This window comes from Vipera berus, assembly GCF_964194415.1.
Source record: "Vipera berus genome assembly, chromosome: 3".
NCBI classification, from domain to species: Eukaryota; Metazoa; Chordata; class Lepidosauria; order Squamata; family Viperidae; genus Vipera; species Vipera berus.
In genome coordinates this window covers 201,532,856-201,553,516 of record NC_138204.1, presented here as the reverse complement: position 1 = coordinate 201,553,516, position 20,661 = coordinate 201,532,856, and the positions used below count along the sequence as shown (strand labels likewise).

The 20,661-nt window shown below is 40.4% G+C and overlaps 1 protein-coding gene across 3 annotated transcripts in view; it reads left to right on the top strand.

Moving 5' to 3' along the window:
- Positions 1–20,661, top strand: part of SAMD12 (sterile alpha motif domain containing 12) — a 280,132-nt gene that overhangs the window by 88,897 nt on the left and 170,574 nt on the right. For all 3 annotated transcript variants that reach the window (XM_081325303.1, XM_081325304.1, XM_081325302.1), the window contains exon 4: positions 15,894–16,034. In XM_081325303.1, the coding sequence (XP_081181429.1) occupies positions 15,894–16,034 (141 nt within the window). The remainder of the gene's footprint in view (positions 1–15,893; positions 16,035–20,661) is intronic.

The following is a 20,661-nucleotide window of genomic DNA, read 5'->3' as shown; positions in this document are numbered from 1 at the left end:
AGGACCTGGACATCAAGTGCTTTGGATTTGCTTTAAAAACAAAACACTAGAAAAAAGTTTTCTACTTTGCCTCAGTTGCTTGCCCTTTTGGTAAGGGAGAACATTTAGTTGATAATGCAAGCAACTAGGAAGATATTTTCCCTTCAATTGCTTATACATTGTGCAGGGGGAAGGCAGTTTTTTAGGAAATTTTATGTGGAAGGCCCTATAGAGATGATGCAAGTATTACTATAGGCACTTTTTCAACATTGCTCAGCCTTATGTCGTCTCTGAGGTGGTTAAAAAAGGCAAGTTTGGGGCAGCCTTGGGCCATGGGCCAACAGAACATTTCAGTCCTTTATTGCTAGGAGAAGTAAAGTTACTTCCATCTTCCTGAGTTCATGTACTGTATGCCATGATTACTTGGGTTGTCCATATAACTCTGCTTTGGGTCATCAAAGTCTGCTTACATTTCAAGATAAACTTAAGGAATATTAAGGAGCCCTGGTGGTGCAGTGGTTAGAATGCAGCATTGCAGGGGTCTTCAAACTTGGGCCCTTTTATGACTTGTGGACTTCAACTCCCAGAATTCCTTAGCCAGGGGCAAGTTTGAAGACCCATGCTGTATTGCATGCCAACACTGCCCACAGCCTGGTGTCAGATCCTGATAGAACTCAAGGTTGACTCAGCCTTCCATCCTTCTGAGGTTGGTAAAATGAAGACCCAGGTTGTTGGGGCCAATATGCTGATTCTGTAAACCGCTTAGGGCTGTAAAGCAACGTGAGACGGTATAGAAGTCTAAATGCTAAATGCTAAGAAGTGTGCTATAAGACAGGTGCTAGTGGAAGTGCTAGCGATAAGGAGCACTCTTGTTTATATGGAGCAGCCCACACATGCACACAGTGGCAGTTCACACAACATATTTAACTAGATCATATGAAAATATCATGCATTTGCTCCAGTTAGTATTAGCCTATTTCTGTTTTCTTTGATGCTTATGGTGTGGTATGAATACAACCTGTTGCGATTGTTTGTAGTTCAGTGTTGTAATATGAATTCAGAAAATGGTTTCACTCATCAACCCAGTTAATCCAGTCTGCTGTGGGTGGTGATATTAATGCAGTGCAAGAGAGGAGAAACATACCCATTTATGCTGGAATGGAAGACCAAGAAGAGGAAGACTAAAGCAGCTGCCTGTCTGTGAATACTGTGAGCCAGGAAGCAGGTGGACCATCTCAGATCATCTGAAAACTAATTCTAAGTTTCATAGAGATGATGGAAACTCAGCAGTTACTATAGGGTTACAAATGCTAAAAGGCAGGCTGGAATTATTTGGAACTCTTGATTCACCTAAGGACCCCATTAAACTAATTGCTGCAAGTCCATTGAAAGGTGCCAGGTATTACAAGGACAGGTTACTTGTTTTAAATGTGGTCAATGGCACAAAGACAAACAGTCTGCATTCATCCATCCATCCATCCATCCATCCATCCATCCAACCATCCATCCATTTATTTATGTAGGAAATTTCTATGGCCACCTACTCGCTCACAGCGACTTTAGGCAGCTTACAAGCAATAAAAGCACAATATAGGAAAAAAATGCTAAATATAAATAAAGAACAATACCGCCCCCCCCCAGCGTCAACACACAGTCAAATGAGCCACTTGATGGGCTCCCTCCCAGTCTGGGTTCCCCATCCCACTGGCAAGACCTTCTGAAAGACTGTCAAAATGGGGGCCTGTCTAATTTCTGAAGGGATGATGTTCCAGAGGGAGGGAGCCACCACGGAGAAAACCCTTCTTCTGGGTCCTGCCAATTGTACCTCCTTAGGGAATGGAACCTGCATCATTCCTTGCCTCCCTGCTCTAGGGTGGTCAGGTGGATGTGGCCAGCAAGAGACAGTCCCTCGGATAACCCGGTCCCAAGCCATGAAGGGCTTTAGATGCATTTAGATGCTCCAAATACAGATTCTCAGTGATTTTATCACCCAGAAACAGATACCCCAGCAGTACTTGAAATGAATGAATGAAATGAAATGAATGAATGAATGAATGCATGAATGAATGAATGAATGAATGAATGAATGAATGAATGAACCTTTATTGTCAAAGTACAACCATGTATACATTGAGATTGGCTGAGCCTCCCTTCGTGCCCCCTCCCACAACTCACAGTGACAACAAACCCACCATCTTGTTATACCATGTGAACTGATTGCACAACACACCGGCCTCGCAAGTCAATCATACATAAAGTTTATAAAATTATTTCCCATTCAAGAGCCTAACAGCCCATGGATAAAAGCTGTTCTTCAGCCTGTTGGTATGGCTGGCTATATTCCTATATCTCCTACCGGATGGTAGGAGAGTAAAGAGATACCGTCCAGGGTGTGAGTCATCCCTAAGAATTTTCCTCACTCTTCCAAGGCAACGAGCCCTGGCGATGTCATCCAGTGGTTTCAGGGGAAAGCCCACAATGTCTTGTGCTGTGCTCACCACCCTCTGTAATACTTTCTTACTTCTTCTTCTTGTACCCCGAGTTGAAAATCCATCTCCCCAAGCCCAACCTATCGAGAGCCGCTACTTTTCTACAGAAATGTTTATGTATATTTCATGCTATGTCTTGGATAAGCAATTTCAATTACTTTACATAGTTTTGAACTGCTGACTTGCAGAAATTATTCGGCAGTATGCTTGAGCTGTGAGATCATTCATCTAGCAAAACGCAAAGATCTACAATTAAATTCCACACATCTCTGTGGAAAACCAAAACAAAAATTCTCCAGTGTATCAGCGGGGGGTTTCCTACCATTTTAGGTTTCTCAGAAATGTTATGTAAAACTTTCCTCCCTGTGATAGCTTGTTTGCTCAAGCCTGTAGTTAAGGCACTTAGAGCAGCTGCGGTTGTGATAGAATCACTTGAAAATAGCTTTAAATAGGCACTGAAGGACTTTTACAAGGCTGTAAAAAGGCATTAATTTTCCAGTAGTTGCTAGATACCAGGGTGTAGGAGGGCACTGCCAATGTTATTTTCTCAAAGATACTTTGTAGCTCTTGTTCAGGTCTCAAGATAACAGGAAGACTGAACCAACAAAGCTGAGATGTAGATCAAAGTTTTTCTCAGACTGTCAAATTGGGATGTTGATGAAAAAGAGCTGAAGCAGAAAGCAGAAGGAACTGAGAATCCGGGACATAGCCTTTAAAAAAAAATGTTGGGTAACAAAATAACATATATCAGAGGTTGGAGGAAAAATAAGGTCACCATTCCAGCCTGAAGAAGCAACGTTATGAAGGAGTAGAAAAGAGTGGAAATAAGTTTTTAGATAAACTAAGCAGACAGAGAAAAGGGACGCGGTGGCTCAGTGGGTTAGGACGCTGAGCTTGTCGATCAGATGGTCAGCAGTTTGGCGGGTCGAATCCCGAGTGCCGCGTAGCAGAGTGAGCGCCTGTTACTCGTCCCAGCTTCTGCCAACCTAGCAGTTCGAAAGCACGTAAAAATGCAAGTAGAAAAATAGGGACCGCTACGGTGGGAAGGTAACAGCGTTCTGTGCGCCTTTGGCGCCTAGTCATGCCGGCCACATGACCACGGAGACGTCTTCGGACAAGCGCTGGCTCTTCGGCTTTGAAACGGAGATGAGCACCGGCCCCCAGAGTCGGAAACGACTAGCACGCATGTGCAGGGGAACCTTTAGCTTTACCTTTAAGCAGACAGAGAGATTGTAGACTGAATAAACACTTTAGTTATAAAAAACAATGGGATCCACGGTCTGCCTAAAAACTGTGGGAAGATCAACACTGGTAATTATCTATCATAACCACTTGATGTTTGGTGGAAATAAGGAGCAAAGGAGCCTATACTTTTTACTTGAAGTCTGAAAAAGTTGTTTTTTTACAACAGATAGTAATCCATAGAAATGGCAGGCTATGGTTCAATTCATTGTGAAGACAATGTTTTGTTTCACAGAGTTTGAATCTCAGAGAGTGCCTTCCTCAGTTTTAGTGTATCAGGAATTCCCAAGTGATGATTTTGGGTTATAGAGTCAGACATCAAAACTTTAGCTGGTTATGTATCTGAAAGGGCTGTTATAAAAGAGTAGCTACAGATAGTCCTCAACTTACAACAGTTCATTTAGTGACTATTCAAAGTTATAATGGCACAGAAAAATGTGATTTATGACCATTTTTTACATTACAACCTTTGCAGCATCCCCATGATCATGTAATCAAAATTCAGATGCTTCACACACGGTTCATATTGATGACCATTGCTGTCTCCCAAGGTCTTGTGATCACCTTTTGTAGCCTTCTGACAAGCAAAGTAAATGAGGAAACCGGATTCACTAACAACTGGGTTAATAATGTATCAACTGCAGTGATTCAACTGTGGCAAGAAAGGTCGTAAAATGGGGCTAAACTCATTTAACAAATGTCTCACTTAACAATAGAAATGTTGGGCTCAATTGTCGTACGTCGAGGATTATCTGTACTGTATGTTAATAAAGACACTTAATTACTGAACTGGCCCTTTGAACCATCAACTAATCAAATGGGTTGAACTTTATGAAACAAGCACGAAACTTTAAAACGAGGTCAAATTAGGCAATCTTGACATGTTGTACAAATGCAGTCATTAGGTCTATGTCTGAATAGTAAAACTAACTGACCACCACAGTTTTTCTCACAGGGAGACTATCATAAAGGTATTTCTAGTCTTGAAGTTGTTTTTTTGTTCCTCTGGTAAACGAGCTACTTTCTGAGATAAAATCAAGGCCCTCTTTGTTGTAGATTCAACTACTAAAATCAATTTTAAATGTGGCATTATACATTATATTGCTGAATTCTGTTGAAACAGATTTACTTTCATTTTGTAAACAATGCAACGAGGAAATGAAGATTGTAAATGGTTATCAGGATGAGACTGACTTAATGGGCATTAACATTCATCGACTACCTACTTTTATCTGAAATAAAGCTGACAACACCTCTTAAAAATAATTTCACTAAAATATTTTGGTGTTCTTAAAAGGTATTAATGCAGCAGTGAGGCTGAAATTTCTGAGGATTTCAGGTTTACACTTTGAATGTTAATTTGGTCAGTGTGCACAATTCTGTACCTTTTTTGTCTGATATCCTTATTTGTGCATTAGTGGTGATCATATCTATTTTTCAGAAACAGTCAATGGGTTTTGAAAGGAACATGGCTTGATCCGACTCTAAAAGGCTGCATTTTCAAGATTGAAAAGCCAGGTTTCTCTCAAAACAGTCCCAAATGTGCTGAAAAATCAATATGGCCTTTACAATAAGCCACAGCAATTTTGCGGCAACATGACAAATTAACAAAATTTCTTTGGACACTTGAAAGGGTACCCAATGCTTGGACTTCACTGTATAATGAGAAGAAACATAGTTAGACCTTCAACAAGAAAGATGAAAAGAATATCCTGTTTGAAAGACCCATCAGAATGTATCTCTCATTTTATTTTGCTTCCTGAATCTGATTTTTCAAAAAGTACTGGGTTGGTCAAATTTCTCTTTCTTAATGTGTACATTGGTGAAACCTCTTCAAGAATATTATAACAGCTGGATTGAAACCACATTTTTCCCTTGCTAGACCTGTTTGAAGTTATCAAAGCTAGAGGTATTCTCTGCATCTTGTATGGAGACTTCTTTCCCTGCCCTTAACTGACAGCCAAACCTGTCTGTGCATCTTACTTCAGGAAATTAGAAAAAGATACTTTTTACAGAATAATGCATTAATTGATAAAAGTTACCATGTTATTATTTTTATCTTAAATGTGGCATCTGCTTTCTAAAAAGAAAGATCCCACTCACTTGCATTAACCTACCACTGGTTGTTAGCAGCGGGATCTAAGTGGGTGTACTGGGTTCAGAAGTACTGTAGTTTTCAGGTTCTACAACATAATGTCAGAGCATACACAGTCTTATCGTGCTGAAGTAACCCAGGACTAAATACAGTAAACAGTGGTCTGTATTAAATGATGGTTTATATTACTTTATCTACAATATACACTAGAAACAAAATACATACACGTGGTCATTCAGCAAACTCCAATACACAGCAGTTACAGCAGGAAACGGATGAGAGAGGAAGACTCCAGCAAAGCCTTCCCTTTCATACTCAGACTCTTAAAGGGATATACACACCTGCTGAGTCATTGCTATCATTACATTATCCACCTTATCTTACATTACATCATTACATAAGCTGTTTAGCCTTTAAATCATTATCCTGACACATAACCATAACCTTTTGGAGTCCAGGAAGCATCTGATCATCTCCTGTTGAATGTAGCGGAATCTTATTTTTGCCAATAAAAATTGATGAGGGAATGTCAATTTTATTTGCTTGCTTGGAGAGAAAGAGCAAGAGGGAGACTAGGAAAAAAAATCTAAAAGTAAAGATAAAAGTTTCCATGTCAGTGGTGTCCAACTTGAAGGACGGTGCTCATCTCTGTTTCTTGGCTGAAAGAGCCAGCATTGTCTGAAGACAATTTCCATATCATGTGGCCAAAGCATGGCTATAAGTCAAAGGCATAGTGGTACCTATTAATCTACTTGTATTTGTATGCTTTCCAACTGCTAGATGAGCAGGAGCTGAGGCAAGCTAGGTTTATTTATTTATTTATTTATTTATTTATTTATTTATTTATTTATTTATTTATTTATTTATTTATTTATTTATTGAATTTCTATACCACCCTTCTCCCGAAGGACTCAGGGCGGTGTACAGGGTAGTAAAAGCTTTACATACAAAAGTTAAAAAATTAAATTAAATTAATTAATTAAGGTTGCACAGAGCTGGGATCTCAAACCTGGGCTGTCATCTCTCCAGCTGACAAGCTCAGTGGCTTTAACCGCTGAGCTATTGCACCCCTCTAGAAAAAAAAATCTATGTTCTTGTAAATATATTATTTGTTCTTAGAAATGACATTTTTGCATTTATTTTCTTTTGCATGTAGGAAATTTAATCTGGAACACAGGAATACTTTTCCTCATGCTCGTAATTGCAACAGAATTAAAGGAGTATTTTAACACAAATGTAAATGGAACATTACAATTTTATGCATGTCGCAATTTCCTTTGTTTCTTTGGTCCTTCATTTTGCTTTATTATTTGAAATAAAATAATGGGCTATACTTTCATGGTTGAAATAATGAATATAGAAGCAAGGAACATAAAAGAGAGCTTTGACTGGTAACCAAATGTAGGTTAGTCTGCTCTATTATGTTCCCCATAGATACCTATGGTTGTGAAAGTCGGACCTTAAAAAAGCACAACAGGAAGAAAATTGACTCATGATGTTGGAGAATGCTCCTATGAATTCCTTGGACAGCAAAGGCGACTAACATGCAAGTAGTGGAACACATAGCACCAGACAGGTCATTAGAAGGCAAAATCATGAAATTGCACCTCACTTACTTTGGCCATGTCATGTGGGGGAATTTAATGGAGAAAACGATTATGTTTGGAAAGGTTAGTGGTAAAAGGAAACCAGGCCACCAAAGAACATGGTGACTCAGCACCATCAAAGCTGACATCAGCCAGAGCACAGAAAAACTCAAAGAGGTAGTGCAAGATTAGAAGATGTAAAGAGACTCGGCCCATAGAATCAACAGGAGTCGGATGTAACTGAATGGATAATATCATTATAATGAAAAACTTTATTAGTGATAACCAGCACCTTGAAATGTTCCTGGAAGCCAAGAGTTAAACACTACTGATTGGATAACGTCACCACCACCATCATCACCAGGCTCCAGCCTCACAGCCAAGGCAAAGACGTGGCTAAACTGGCGTGAAGCCTAAGAAGTACAGTATGTTGCCCTTCTCAGATATGTTCATCTAGTTTCTGCACCATCCAGTTTCCTGTCAAATATCTGGTTTAGGAATGATATTTAATTGAGAAAGGAAAACAAGTTGAAGCACTCTTATTAGATAGGAGTGGCAAGAAAGGTACCATTACCTCTTCCTTTAATCAGAACATGATCACCTAACTTGCAGGAATGGGTAGATGACAGGCCCCAACTCTGTTCATTTGTAGACCTGGCTTTTCTGCCAGGCACTAGGGCAGGGGTAGGCAACCTCGGCTCTTTTATGACTCATGGACTTCAACTCCCAGAATTTCTGAGTCAGCTATGCTAAGTCCATCTAAGTCCATGAGTCATAAAAGAGCCGAGGTTGCCTACCCCTGCACTAGGGCCATTTCAGTGGAATCCCCTTTAGAATGTTTTGCTAATGTAGTTGATTACCACCAGGAGGTGCTCTGGTGGTGCAGTGGTTAGAATGCAGTATTGCAGGCAAACTCTGCCTGCTGCCAAGAATTTGATCCTTTACAGCAGGGCTTTTCAACCAGTGGTACGGGTACCACCTGTGGTACATTGGCACCTGGCAGGTGGTACGCGACCATCCTAGAAAAGTGGTAGTGGGGGAGGGGAATGAGCTGAACTGGTGGCAGCACTACACAAGCCTGAGCGAGAGACGGCTGGAGCTGAAGGGCTCAGCGGAAGCCCCAGGATCAGCACCAGGCTGCAGCTGGAGCTCGGTGCTCATCCTGGTGCTTCTGCTGAGCCCTGAAGAAGCGCTGATCAGCTGGAATGTTGCAGCATCTCCAGGGTCTTGTGATTTACATTCAGATGCTTGGCAACTGATTCATATTTATGATGGTCACAGTGTCCCAGGATCATGTGAAGTGACCAAAACCTGCTGCAACCACCCAGCAGATGGGGGGGGGAATAAAAACCAAACATCCCCCAAACCACGCCTGCTGCCAATCCTCAACAGAAATGCTCACAACATTGAAAACCTTGGACAGGAGGAAGAGCGCCGCCGGGCAGGCAGGCAGGTGTCTTGCTCGGCTGTGGCTTGAGGGGCACTTTTTTCAGTACCATTGTAATTTCAAACAGTCACTAAGCGAACTGTTGTAAGTCGAGGACCACCTGTATTTCATCACTTTTTTCCTTTTTTTGGGGGGGTGATCAAGTTTTTGACACCTTGCTAGGCGACTGGTGGTACTCGGATGTTGCCATATCCTAAAAGTGGTACAATGGGTGAAAAGGTTGAAAAGCCCTGCTTTACAGCACCCAGAGTGAATCTAAAGCACTATGGGGTGATATATAAGTCTCTGTGCTAGTCCTATTTTAAATTTCATATTTTACACATATATATTATAGATGTTTTATTGGTATATGGTTTGATTGATTCCTTTACCGATTATGTGCCATCAGTTCAGTGTCAATTCTTAGTGAACAGATAGATTTTCTCCACGACTGAGTCCATCTGCCTTGTTCCTCTTCTTTGTTTCCCCCTTCATCTTTCCCAACATTAAAGCCTTCTTCAGAGAGCCAATTCCTCACGTAACGGTCCAAAATAGGATAATTTGAATTGAAACCAGAACTCTTCTTGTTGGGATTAATGGTTAGATAATTAGAAAAGAGTTATGGAAAATTGATTTTATCTATGAAAACTGCTACAACATTATTACCTGCACAAAAATGGAAAGACCTGAATAACAACAGAGGTATGTCTGGTGAAGATGATAGAATTAGCAGAGACTGCAAAATTGAGTTGTTTGAAAAGTCTATAACTACAGTTATTAGTTCCTAGAAACCCCTTAGGGACTTTTTGCTGAAAAAATAAAATGAACTTGTGATTTAGGGATTTGATTATTAGAAAGGGTAGACTATGGAAAGAAGGAAATTATGTTTTAATCTTAGAGAGAGAAAGATATAAATATACTTGTAAGTGCTATTAAGAAGACTTGTTTTTTTCTTTGAAGATGTTTTGCTTCTCATCCAAGAAGCTTCTTCACCATTCTCACCCTCTAGTCAGAGCTGAGGAAGCCTCTTGGGTGAGAAGCAAAATGTCTTCAAAGAAAAAACAAGAAACTCCAGTTGATTCCTGAAGAAGCATCTTTGGGACAATTATGACCTGGATAACTGAGAATCTCTCATGAGGAGAAGAAGATCTTCTGGGATTCCCATTTTTCCAAACACAGTCTACCTTGATATGACTGACACAACTAAAAGTCTTTCACCAGTCAATCTAACAGATACTGACCCGTTTTGTATTTTTTAAAAAATTCTTTGCAATAATATTTCACGTTCCTCAAACTTTTTAAAAGCCAGCTTGGAGTTCTGGCATCTATTTTCAAATAAGTACTGTGTTTTGTGGAATTTTTTGGGATTTGCTGTTGTGTTTGCCAGGTTATATACAGTATATTACCCGTTATAGAAATTCATTTTGGCAGATGGGCCTAAAAGAAATGAGGATACCTTATATTAAAGTATTAAGGATTTTTCATATTTGCGGAATGTGTCTTTTTTCCCCTTTCTCACAATCAATTGGAAAGCTTCACTCTTCCCCATTTCATTACTTTTGAAAGGCTTTATTGTTTATGCATAATACTGGATTAACAATGTGCAATTAAGAATACTGCTGAATACTTTGAAGAATACCTAACTGCTTTAGAATAGATTAGCATTATGTGTATGAATAGAAGATAAAAACAGGACACTATTTTGTTGATGCAGAGCTGAAGGCTTTGTAATTACAATTGTGAAAACTTAATAAACAGTTTATATTTTTAATAAAATTGCAGGCTGATTGAAACCTATTTGCCAGCTGTGGCTTCACATCTTCCATATATATTCCAATGAAATGGCAATACAAGAGTAGCTTGCTTACATGATACTAGCCCAGTGATGGCGAACATTTTAGAGACCAAGTGCCCAAACCGCAACCCAAAACCCACTTATTTATCGCAAAGTGCCAGGGCCACATCAGCATTGTGGTGCCCTCCAGGGGCACAAAAATGGGCCACTGTGCTGCAAGGGGCAAAAACGGCCGCTGCAGCACTGTGGGGTGCAGATACAAGATGCTGCACCGTGGAAGAACGGGGCAGGGCTAGTATCACGCAGGCACTAAACCCACCCCATTTGCAGCGTGTGTGTGCTCACAGCCCGTGCACACATGCATGCATGTAAAATGCTTTCCCCTTCCTTTTCTTCCAGTCCAGTGGTTGGTGACCTCTGCTCTACCACCTCTGCTCGAGCTTGCAAGTTGGCCGCTTTGCCTCCTTTGTGCTGGGCGGGGCTCCTGATCCAGGCCGTGGTGGTGGCCTGATGGACCTGCTGCTGGCGGCAGTGTCACGTGTGCCAACAGAGAGGGCTCTGAGTGCCACCTCTGGCACGCGTGCCATAGGTTCGCCACCACTGTACTAGCCTGTGCAATTCTGTAGCCGTTGCCCATCTACCAAGATTAGCTTGCACAGAGGTCCTCAAAGCTAAACATCATCCTTTAACTTTCACGCTATTCCTAAATCTGGTGTCTTTCAGACTTAGCTGAAAGGTCCATCACAAAAAACATCCATCAGATAATCCTGCTGTTAAGCCAATAAGCTTCCTATAGAATCTCTAGAGAGTTAAGGAGATATAGGTTGAATAGCGTGGCTCACTGTCTGCATTCCTTTCTCCTTTACATGTGGTGCACTTTTAATTTTCCATTTATATTAACATCAATTATTTAACCTTATAAATATTAACAACATCCTCAATTTGGCATTCTTAATAGTATTTGGTTAAAAAAGAAGTAGAAGAAGATTTAGGATCTGTATGCTTGTGAAGCACTGCACATTTGTTCAGAACTGAATGTAAACTAATATTTTCATAAGGACTGGTTTGTAGAATTAATTTTGCAGACTGCTATTGCACGAGGCTTGGTTGATCTCAAGTTATAATTTGTTAACTTCATCAAAACTGCGGTCCTGCCTCCCACTGAGGTAGTTCCATTCTGTTGAAACATTGCTGCTATTTTTTGGCTCACAGACAGGAGAATTTTCTGTTACTAGTCAGAAAACAAGAAAAGTGACCTTTTTTTCTCCAGGCAATAGGGAATAGGAGATAAGAATAGATCTTAACAGTCCATCAAGCTCACTGACTGATAATGATTCTGCAGTGTTTCAAAGGTAGATCTTTCCATGCAGTGCTGGGACTTGAACTCAGGTTCAATCCTAAGCATTTTTGCATGCAAGCCATGTTCTCTTTCTAATACGTTATGAAGCATCTGTGATAGGTTTTTCTTTGCCCTCCGGACATATATCATATAAATGAACTTCATGCAGAAAGATCCAAGAGCACCATTAGAAATTGTAAAGCTATTGCCTGCCTCTACAGGACAAGAATACTGCAATTCTTTTCTGAGCATTATAGCAGCAAAATATATTAGAAAAGGACAAAGCAAGATTTCACAAGAACATTCCTTTAAAAACAATAGGGCAAAACCTAAGGAAGAAAATAATGTGTGCCTCAGTGTTGATAAGATTGGGCTATTCTAATGGTAGGCAAATTTTTGGGAATGGTGAATGCACTTAGTAGTTGGAGAAAATGTTGTAAGGATGATCCCATTATTTGCCTAAATTATTTACCTATATTTTTGTGTGTGTGATGGGCATGGCTGGGAACACATTTACTATCCTATCTTCCTTTTACATTCTCAAGGTGTTCCTTGATCACCCCTAGCATAATATTGTATGTTTTCTTGGCAGATGGGCACCCCTCCAGACAAAATGCTAGGTGACAGCCACCCATCCCTTTTGATTTTTACCGAATGCCTGTGGGGAAATATCTGGAAATACTAATACAGCAATATTGGGGATGGTGATGAAATCAAAAGCATTAAGCAGCTCCCAAACATCCTGTTTTGGGTTTAGGGGCTCAAGGTTGCTGTATCCATTGGTAAAAGGAAAACAGGACTGAAAAAGAAATAAAAGGAATACTTTACAGATAGTCCTTGACTTACGACCACAATTGGACCAGAATGTCTGTGGCTAAGCAAGGTTGTTAAGAGAGTCATGCCCAATTTTATAACCTCTTTTTGCCACAGTTGTTAAGTGAATCATGTGGTTCTTGGATTAATCTATAAAATGAATCCAAAATCTGGGATCCATGGTTCCTGTAGGGTTGAAATTTAGCAAATTTACAGTTGAGTCAGTGCTGATGTGCCTCCATACAGCTGCTTGGAGTTTTAGCAGACCAGTCCTGGCTTAGCCCTCCAGAGACCTGGTAGACTAGCCCCGTCTTTGGCCACTTGAGTTCTGGTAGACTGGTCCCATTCTAGCTTTCTGGAGGCTAGGTAGACTGGTCCCACCATCATCTGCTAAAGGGGGGGTATCAGCCATGGTCAAGCTGTCAAGAAATCAAAACTCACTGTCACAGCATGCACAGTCTTATTACGCTGAGCTAACCCAGGAGTAAATACAGTAAACAGTGGTTTGTACTAAGTAGTAGTTTATATTACAATATCTACAAATATACTAGAAACAAAATACATACATGTGGTGATAATTCAGCAAATTCCAATACACAGCAATTACAGCAGGAAATGGACAAGAGAGAGAGAGAGACTGCAGCAAGGCCTTCCCTTTTGTTCTCAATTTCTTAAAGGGATACAGACTCCTGCTGAGTCATTCCTAACATTACATCATTCATGTCACATTATACAAGCTGATTAGCTTCTAAATCATTACCTTGACACTCACTCAAACTCTTACTGCTTTTTTTTTTACCCTTGCTCATTCTGTTTCTCTGTTTAGGTAAAGAACTATATAGGAAATGATGATCCAACAGGTCATCGTTTGTCTAGTTGAAAATAAAATCAATCTATAGCCTTAGCAGTTGGCTAACCTTGGCTAACCGTGGCTGGATTTGGACGCTAAGCAGGATCAAGCACCATTAACACTTGAATGGGAGGCCACTGATAACTCTAAGAACTTTAGACCAGATTCAGTAGTCAAAAAGGCATTTTGGAAGAAAACAGCAGTAAATCATCTCCATGCAGTTTCCAAGAATGAAGTTACCAGGACTTGAGCTTACCTCAGAGAAGACTTTACTTACATCCATATTTATTGAACAGTTGGTGCATCTAGGAAATAGGTTTATAAATGTACAGTACAAGGAGCCAGTAATGTAAATGTGTAAGTCAGTCTGCCAAAGTTTTAGATTTGTATTTAATTTGCCTTGGGGGTCTTTGAGGTTCTTCTTGCAAGCTCTAAAAATGGCTGTCTTACATTTTACAATGCATTTTCAAAGCAGCTTAATATGATTTGTGCTTGAATTTATACTTCATATGGGAATTTGAGTTATGATTATTTCTTCCTCTTCAAATCATCAAGGCCTCCTGAATATGTTCAGCTGAAAAACAGAACTGTCTTAACAGTCTTTTATATCCAAGATTTGTAAAGGGTCAGTATAGTTCCCATCAGGACAATAAATTATTTGCTGGAACACTTCCAAGAATTAAAATGTTTATTTTTTATTTACTTTTTTCTTCTTGAACCTTTCTTCTTCATTGTGTTGGATAGCTGGTGATCTCCCAACATCACTCAAAATCAATGGGTAGAACAAGAAAAATTACCTCAGGGTTAGATTTTAGGATTGCTGTTATTTAATAAAGAGGAGCCATACCAAAATGAAATATTTCTCCTGATATGGCTATCTAAAGTCTACTGGTAAAGGGACTGGCCTAGAAACCAGGAAACTATGAGTTCTAGTTCCACCTTAGGCACAAAGCCAGCTAGATGACCTTGGACCAATCACTGTCTCAGTCCAACTCACCTCATAGGATTCTTATTATGGGGAAAATAGAAGGAAGGAGCAACAGCAATATATTGGCCATCTTGAGTTAATTATAAAAATAATAAAGATGGGTTATAAATAAATAGATAAAGGGCCATACAACATTGCTTTTCCAGGACCTGAGGACAGTTAAATATTGCGTTCTGAGGTCACCATGTCGCACAGACATTGCCAATCTTTTGATGGATGTAAGGACAAGGAAGTGCCAGGGCTTACAGTCCTCTGTGAAGATTGTTCCAGATTAACTTGGTTCCATCACCCAAGTACATTCCTGTTGTATGTGTTAAAAGATCTTTTTCTCCTGTTGCACTTTATTTTTTTAAATATTTTTGATAGTTTAATTGACTGTGTTACTCTACTTTGGCATTGTTATGAGGGATGCATCTGAATAAACTGGTAGAATAGATATTGTAGATAAGTGCAACTACTTTACACTGAGCCATACAAATAACCCTCAACCAGTACTACTGGTTTCCTATCTATTCATCAAAGAGATCTACCATTGCTTGCTAGATGTTCCTCCTAAGGGCTTGAACTTGAGAGCTTAAGTATATTAAACAGAGCTGTGGTGGTGCATTGGTTAGAATGCAGAATTGCAGGCTAACTCTGCCGACCGCAATCAGTTCAATCCTGATCGGCTCAAAGTTGACTCAGCCTTCCATCCTTCACAGGTTGGTAAAATGAGGACCCAGATTGTTGACTCTGTAAATCAGAGGTCCCCAACCTTGGCCACTTTATGACTTGTAGACTTCAACTCCCAGAATGGCTGGCTGAGGAATTCTGGGAGTTGAAGTCCACAAGTCCTAAAGTTGGGGACCCCTGCTGTAAGCCACTCAGAGAGGGCTGTAAAGCATTATGAATCAGTATATAAGTCTAAGTGCTCTTGCTATTGGTGTATGTTCTCCTCCTAAGCAATTGTGCAGTCCTCATAACTTCTTTTTGACCACAGCATATTAAGCACAGCTCCTTTCCTATATAACAAGTACAGGTGCTGGAATCTCAGTGAGTGATTTTGTCTTCTGAACCTGGATCTCCAGTGTGGAATGTAATTAAATCACTGAGGCAACATATATTTCAGGGCCACCTATTCCCTCAATCTATCCCATTGTGAATCAGATTGTTTCCAAGAGAATATTTGCACTGCAGGCAGTGTCTCCTAGAATGAGGGCATTGACAGCATGTAGAACTTTTTTTATTATTATTCATTAAATGGAAATGCTTGAGTAATCCCTCTTCCTCTCATCTCTTCCTTTGGATCCAGGCCGTGCACTGCTCAGGCTTACTGACAAAAAGCTTGAGCGAATGGGGATTGCTCAGGAGAGCTTACGTCAGCACATTCTGCAGCAAGTGCTCCAGCTGAAAGTGAGAGAGGAGGTTCGAAACCTACAGCTACTCACACAAGGTAGGATGCATTCGACTCAAGGAGAATGCAGAAGGTGAGATGGGAAGGCCACCTTCAAGCAGGGAGAGATTAATTTGATGCTCTCCAGCATGAACTCATGCACAAGGAGGTCTCGCGCAACCAGAGCACTCTCCCTCATGCTGAACTAGAGGAAAATAAGAAAAACAGGTGATTTATGTACTATGGGACTGCCTGCTTGTTGTGATAAGATCCTTTTTGTATTAGAAACAAGCCCTTCTATTGCTTCCTAACATGTATTTTGCATACACAAGTTGGTCCTTCAGGAAATGATTATTGGAAATGAAATAGTGGTGATTTGCTTCTATATCACTCATGCTGCTGAGGAAAGAATCTCTTGTTTGACTTCATGTGGGCTGATCTAGAATGCAGGAGCTTGGTGCTTAATTATTTGGATTCTAGTGTTAGTCAATATTATTCCCATGCTGATCTCTTCCATTGTCTGAAATCTAGCTGGCCAATATGATGAATATACTCTATGTTTTGTTATGCTGTGATATCCATACTGGCTGTTTTCTGTCACCTTCTGTTATGAATTTATATGTGCAGGATTGGCAGAGACTGGAACCAACACATCAAAAAGGTGCTAGGTTAGAAAAGTTGCATAGATGGAAGGGAGGACCTAGTCAGAGCTATTTTCAGCAATGGAGTGGTGTTAATTTTAATGCTGAGTTCTTGGGATCATGATTGGGTTATATCCATGACCCAAGTGAAAGCTTTTACTACCAGACACAACATAATTCCAATGTGTTAGTCTATTGTCTAGGACAGGGGTCCCCAACCTGTGGGCCATGGCCCAGTACTGGGCCATGGCCTATTGGTCATCGGGATGCATGAAGGTGCATGCAGGTGCATGCAGGTGCACTCACTCCCCACATTCACGCCAGCACCACCCGGAGCATCCCACTGGCACTAGCACCACTCTGCCCCAAACATCTCAGCAGCACTAGCGTTGCTCCAAGCATCCTGCCAGGGATAGCACCCCCCCCCCAGAGTGTCCCACCAGCACTACCACCGCCCAGAGCATCCCGCCAGCACTAGCGCTGCCCAAGCGTCCTGCCAGTGCTAGCACTGCCCAAGTGTCCCACCAGCACTGCCCCAAGCATCCCGCTGGTGCTAGCACACACCCCCCGAGCATCACACCAGCACTAGAGCCACCCCTAGCATCCCGCCGGCACTAGCACTGCCCCATTTGCGGCACTTGCGCTCACGCGGCCCCGTTTGCATGTGCACATGAGCTCACGTGTGGCCCATTTATGTGTGCCACACACATGTAACGGTGCCTGCCTCCCTTTCCAGGCCACCAGACCAAAAAGTCTGGTCTAGGAAGTTCTTCCAAGGCTCATACCAAAACAGTTACCCTGGAAAAAAATGAGAAAAACACAGACCATAGAATAATAGGGTTGGAGAGGTCCTTGGAGGCCTTCTAGTCCAACCCCCTGCCCATGGCACGGGATCCTATACCATTCCAGACATTTGGGGGGCTTGATTGCATGGATACAAATGATCGTAGAAAGTATAACAGAATAACAGAACAGAACAGTAGAATTGGAAGGGAGGACCGGAGATCCTCCAATCCAAGCCTCCATCCAAGCAGGAGACCATTTCAGACAAATGGTTGCCCATACTCTTCTTAAAAGTATATCCTCATTTTTTTATATTCATACTTTTCATACAAAAGAAAGTATGTACTCATCCAGCACTGTAGAATCTTTTCTCAGCTTGGAGTCAAAATTAGAATAGATGTAAGAGATTCGATTAAAAGTGTTTTGCAATATCTGTTCACTAATAAATCTTATTATCTTGGACTCAAAATATAGTAACATTTTAACTATTTGGATCAACTCAGCTTCATGGCAGTCTTCTCTTACCTATACGCTAAAGTCTAGATCACAACATAAAACTTTAACTTGCTATTAAGCAAACATTTTCCTACTGTTCTAAATGAGTAAGTTGTAGCTAAGAAAGTTGATTTGGAATAGCTGTAATCCCTTGATGTTGCCTGCCAAATCAGATTTCTTCCCCTTGGTTGAGCTTGATCCAATCTTGCCTGATTAATCCAATAAGTAATTGGTTTATCCTCTGAGCCTTATGAAAAAAATATCACAGAATATGTTAAGGAATTTGTTGTGCAGAGGTCTCCTTGTGCTACCAAAGAGTTGCACAGACAAGGAAGGGTACTGAGAGCAGTAAGAGTCACACAGTAACCACAACAGTACACTGAGTTGTAAAAGCAAAAAGTAGTTTACTTTAAGGTGGTGTAAAAACAAAAATGCACAGTCAAAAATAAACAGTCCAAGTAGCAATCCAAAATACAAAGTCTTCTTACCGGTCCAGAGGTCAATACACAGTTCAGGGTAACAGAGCAAAAACAGTAACAGTAGAGAGCAGTGAATTCAGAGAGAGAGAGAAGCTACGTTACTAGCTCACTCTTATGGCCATGAGAACACTTACACACCCATTGGCCAATTAACATCTTAAAGACATAACATCATGGTTAATATATTTTCAACCCAACACTGTAGGCTAACACCATATGAAACACCAATGTTTCAATGGGTGTTAAACTTTACACGCTTAAAATAAAACAAAAACAATCCAGCCAGATAGACCAACTAAAATGACCCAAAAAGAATGTTTATGTTTTCAAGTTCATCAGGCACGTTGTTACCCTGAATGTAGGCCAGGGAAGAAGGAAAAAGTCCATACTCTACTGGGCAGGAGGTTAAATTTGTCCATTCTTCTTTGTTTCTTCTTGTTGCCTAACATTTTCTTTATGGAATTTGCTAGAATATCAAATATGGGATTCTTACTGTTGTTCCTGGCCAGTCTATTGTTCAGAACTCACAGGATGAAAAGACAAGGTCACTGTGAAAATTAGATCAGATTTGCAGTTGTTTCCAAAGATAATATTGCAAATTTGAACCAGCTTCCCCTCTCCAACCTCATATTTAAATCAGCTTTTTTTAGTAGATATCCACATTGGTGGCTTCAACAAGGAACTTGCTGGGAGACATAATAATTGTTTTTTGGATATCATTCATAGTTTCAGAGTGTCAAGATTCCAGCTGTCTGTGAACATACACTATGAATACTACTACTGTTCCTAGATCTCCCTAATGCATGATTGGTTGAGTACAGTTTCATAACTAATATGGTCTTGTGCAGTGCTTTTTTTGTAAGAGAAAAAGGTGCCGGAACTCACACATGTCATACAACCCGCCTTGCCTACCCTACAAGGTTCCATCCAAAAAAGGTGCCGGAACTCCGTTCTGAGCGTTCTATGAGAAAAAAAGCCCTGGTCTTGTGGATGCTAGTGGCTACAGGTTTTTGTATCAAAGTGTAGGGACTTTGTTCTACAAGAGAATGTGTCAGTCTCACCAAAGTGCTTTCTGCCTTGCTGTGATTTTAGCTTGATTCAAATACATCTGCCTTTGACTATGTTTTTTGACCTGCTCTTTGGAAAGCATTTGCTGCTGAGACTATGCCTAGTTTAAGCGCATTTACACATCACAGTACACAGTACACGGTATGATAGTTATAATGTTTTCTCCCTAATTATTTGCAGGGTTAAAATTAATATTATTTTGCCAGGCAGTGTAACAATTTTATTCTGTCAAAAAGGAAAAGTATGCATGTGGGTGGTATCTGCAACTGTGATGCAGAAAAGGAAAAAAAGAAAATGAACTTGGAATAGTTGATTTTTAGCATTAATGGAAAATATCTGGGACAAATGATGAGAATCCCTTTCAGATAGTTGCAATCCCTAAGATTCACCTTTTGAGTGAAGTTAATGCTATGCCAGTCAAGGTTGTGAACCCTTTACAAGACTTAGATTGGGGTCAATAGTTCACTATAGTGCCTTTCATAGTTTAGATATAGCCTTGAATGGAAGATAAGGGCTTGTCTCAATGGAATGACTTGACCAAGATATTTTGTAGGCCATCCCAATGAACTTATTTTGTTGAACTCAAATACATTATGACCAGTGGGATTCACTTTCTCAGTTTCCAATACTCCAGTTATATGCCATCCTCTTGATGATATACAGGAAGCCTTGAGGCAAAATGTGCTTAAATTCAAAGTACTGTAATGCTGTTGGGATATTATCAAAAGATGTTGACTGTTGTGAATGTGGCAAATCCATGTGGGAGATTAGAAAATTTATTCATAGAAAAGGAATTGTTAAAAAAAGCCACATATCAAATATTATCCATGCTTTTATACTGCTGAATCAAACACCTACTTGGAATATTGTGCCCAGTGTTAGTCTTCAAAGGGGACTTCAAAGAGGATATTATACTATCAATCTTCTATGACAGTCTTTATAGAAGGCCTTGGAGATCTGGCTAGGGAGAAACAGACTTAGATTCAATCCTAATAAGATTAGTTGGCTGTAGATTTTAAGGTTCTCCCCCCCCCCCAGTACTACAGATTTTTAATCTTTAGCTCTGGATAGGATGGCAGGTCCCCTCAGACAAAACCAAGTCTATAATTTGGGGGTTCTCTCTTCTCCCTGAGAAGCAAGTGATAGCTATGATGAGAAGGGCCTTTGCACTAATTGATCTTATGTACCAATTGCTTCTAGATCAGGAGTTATTTTTCACAA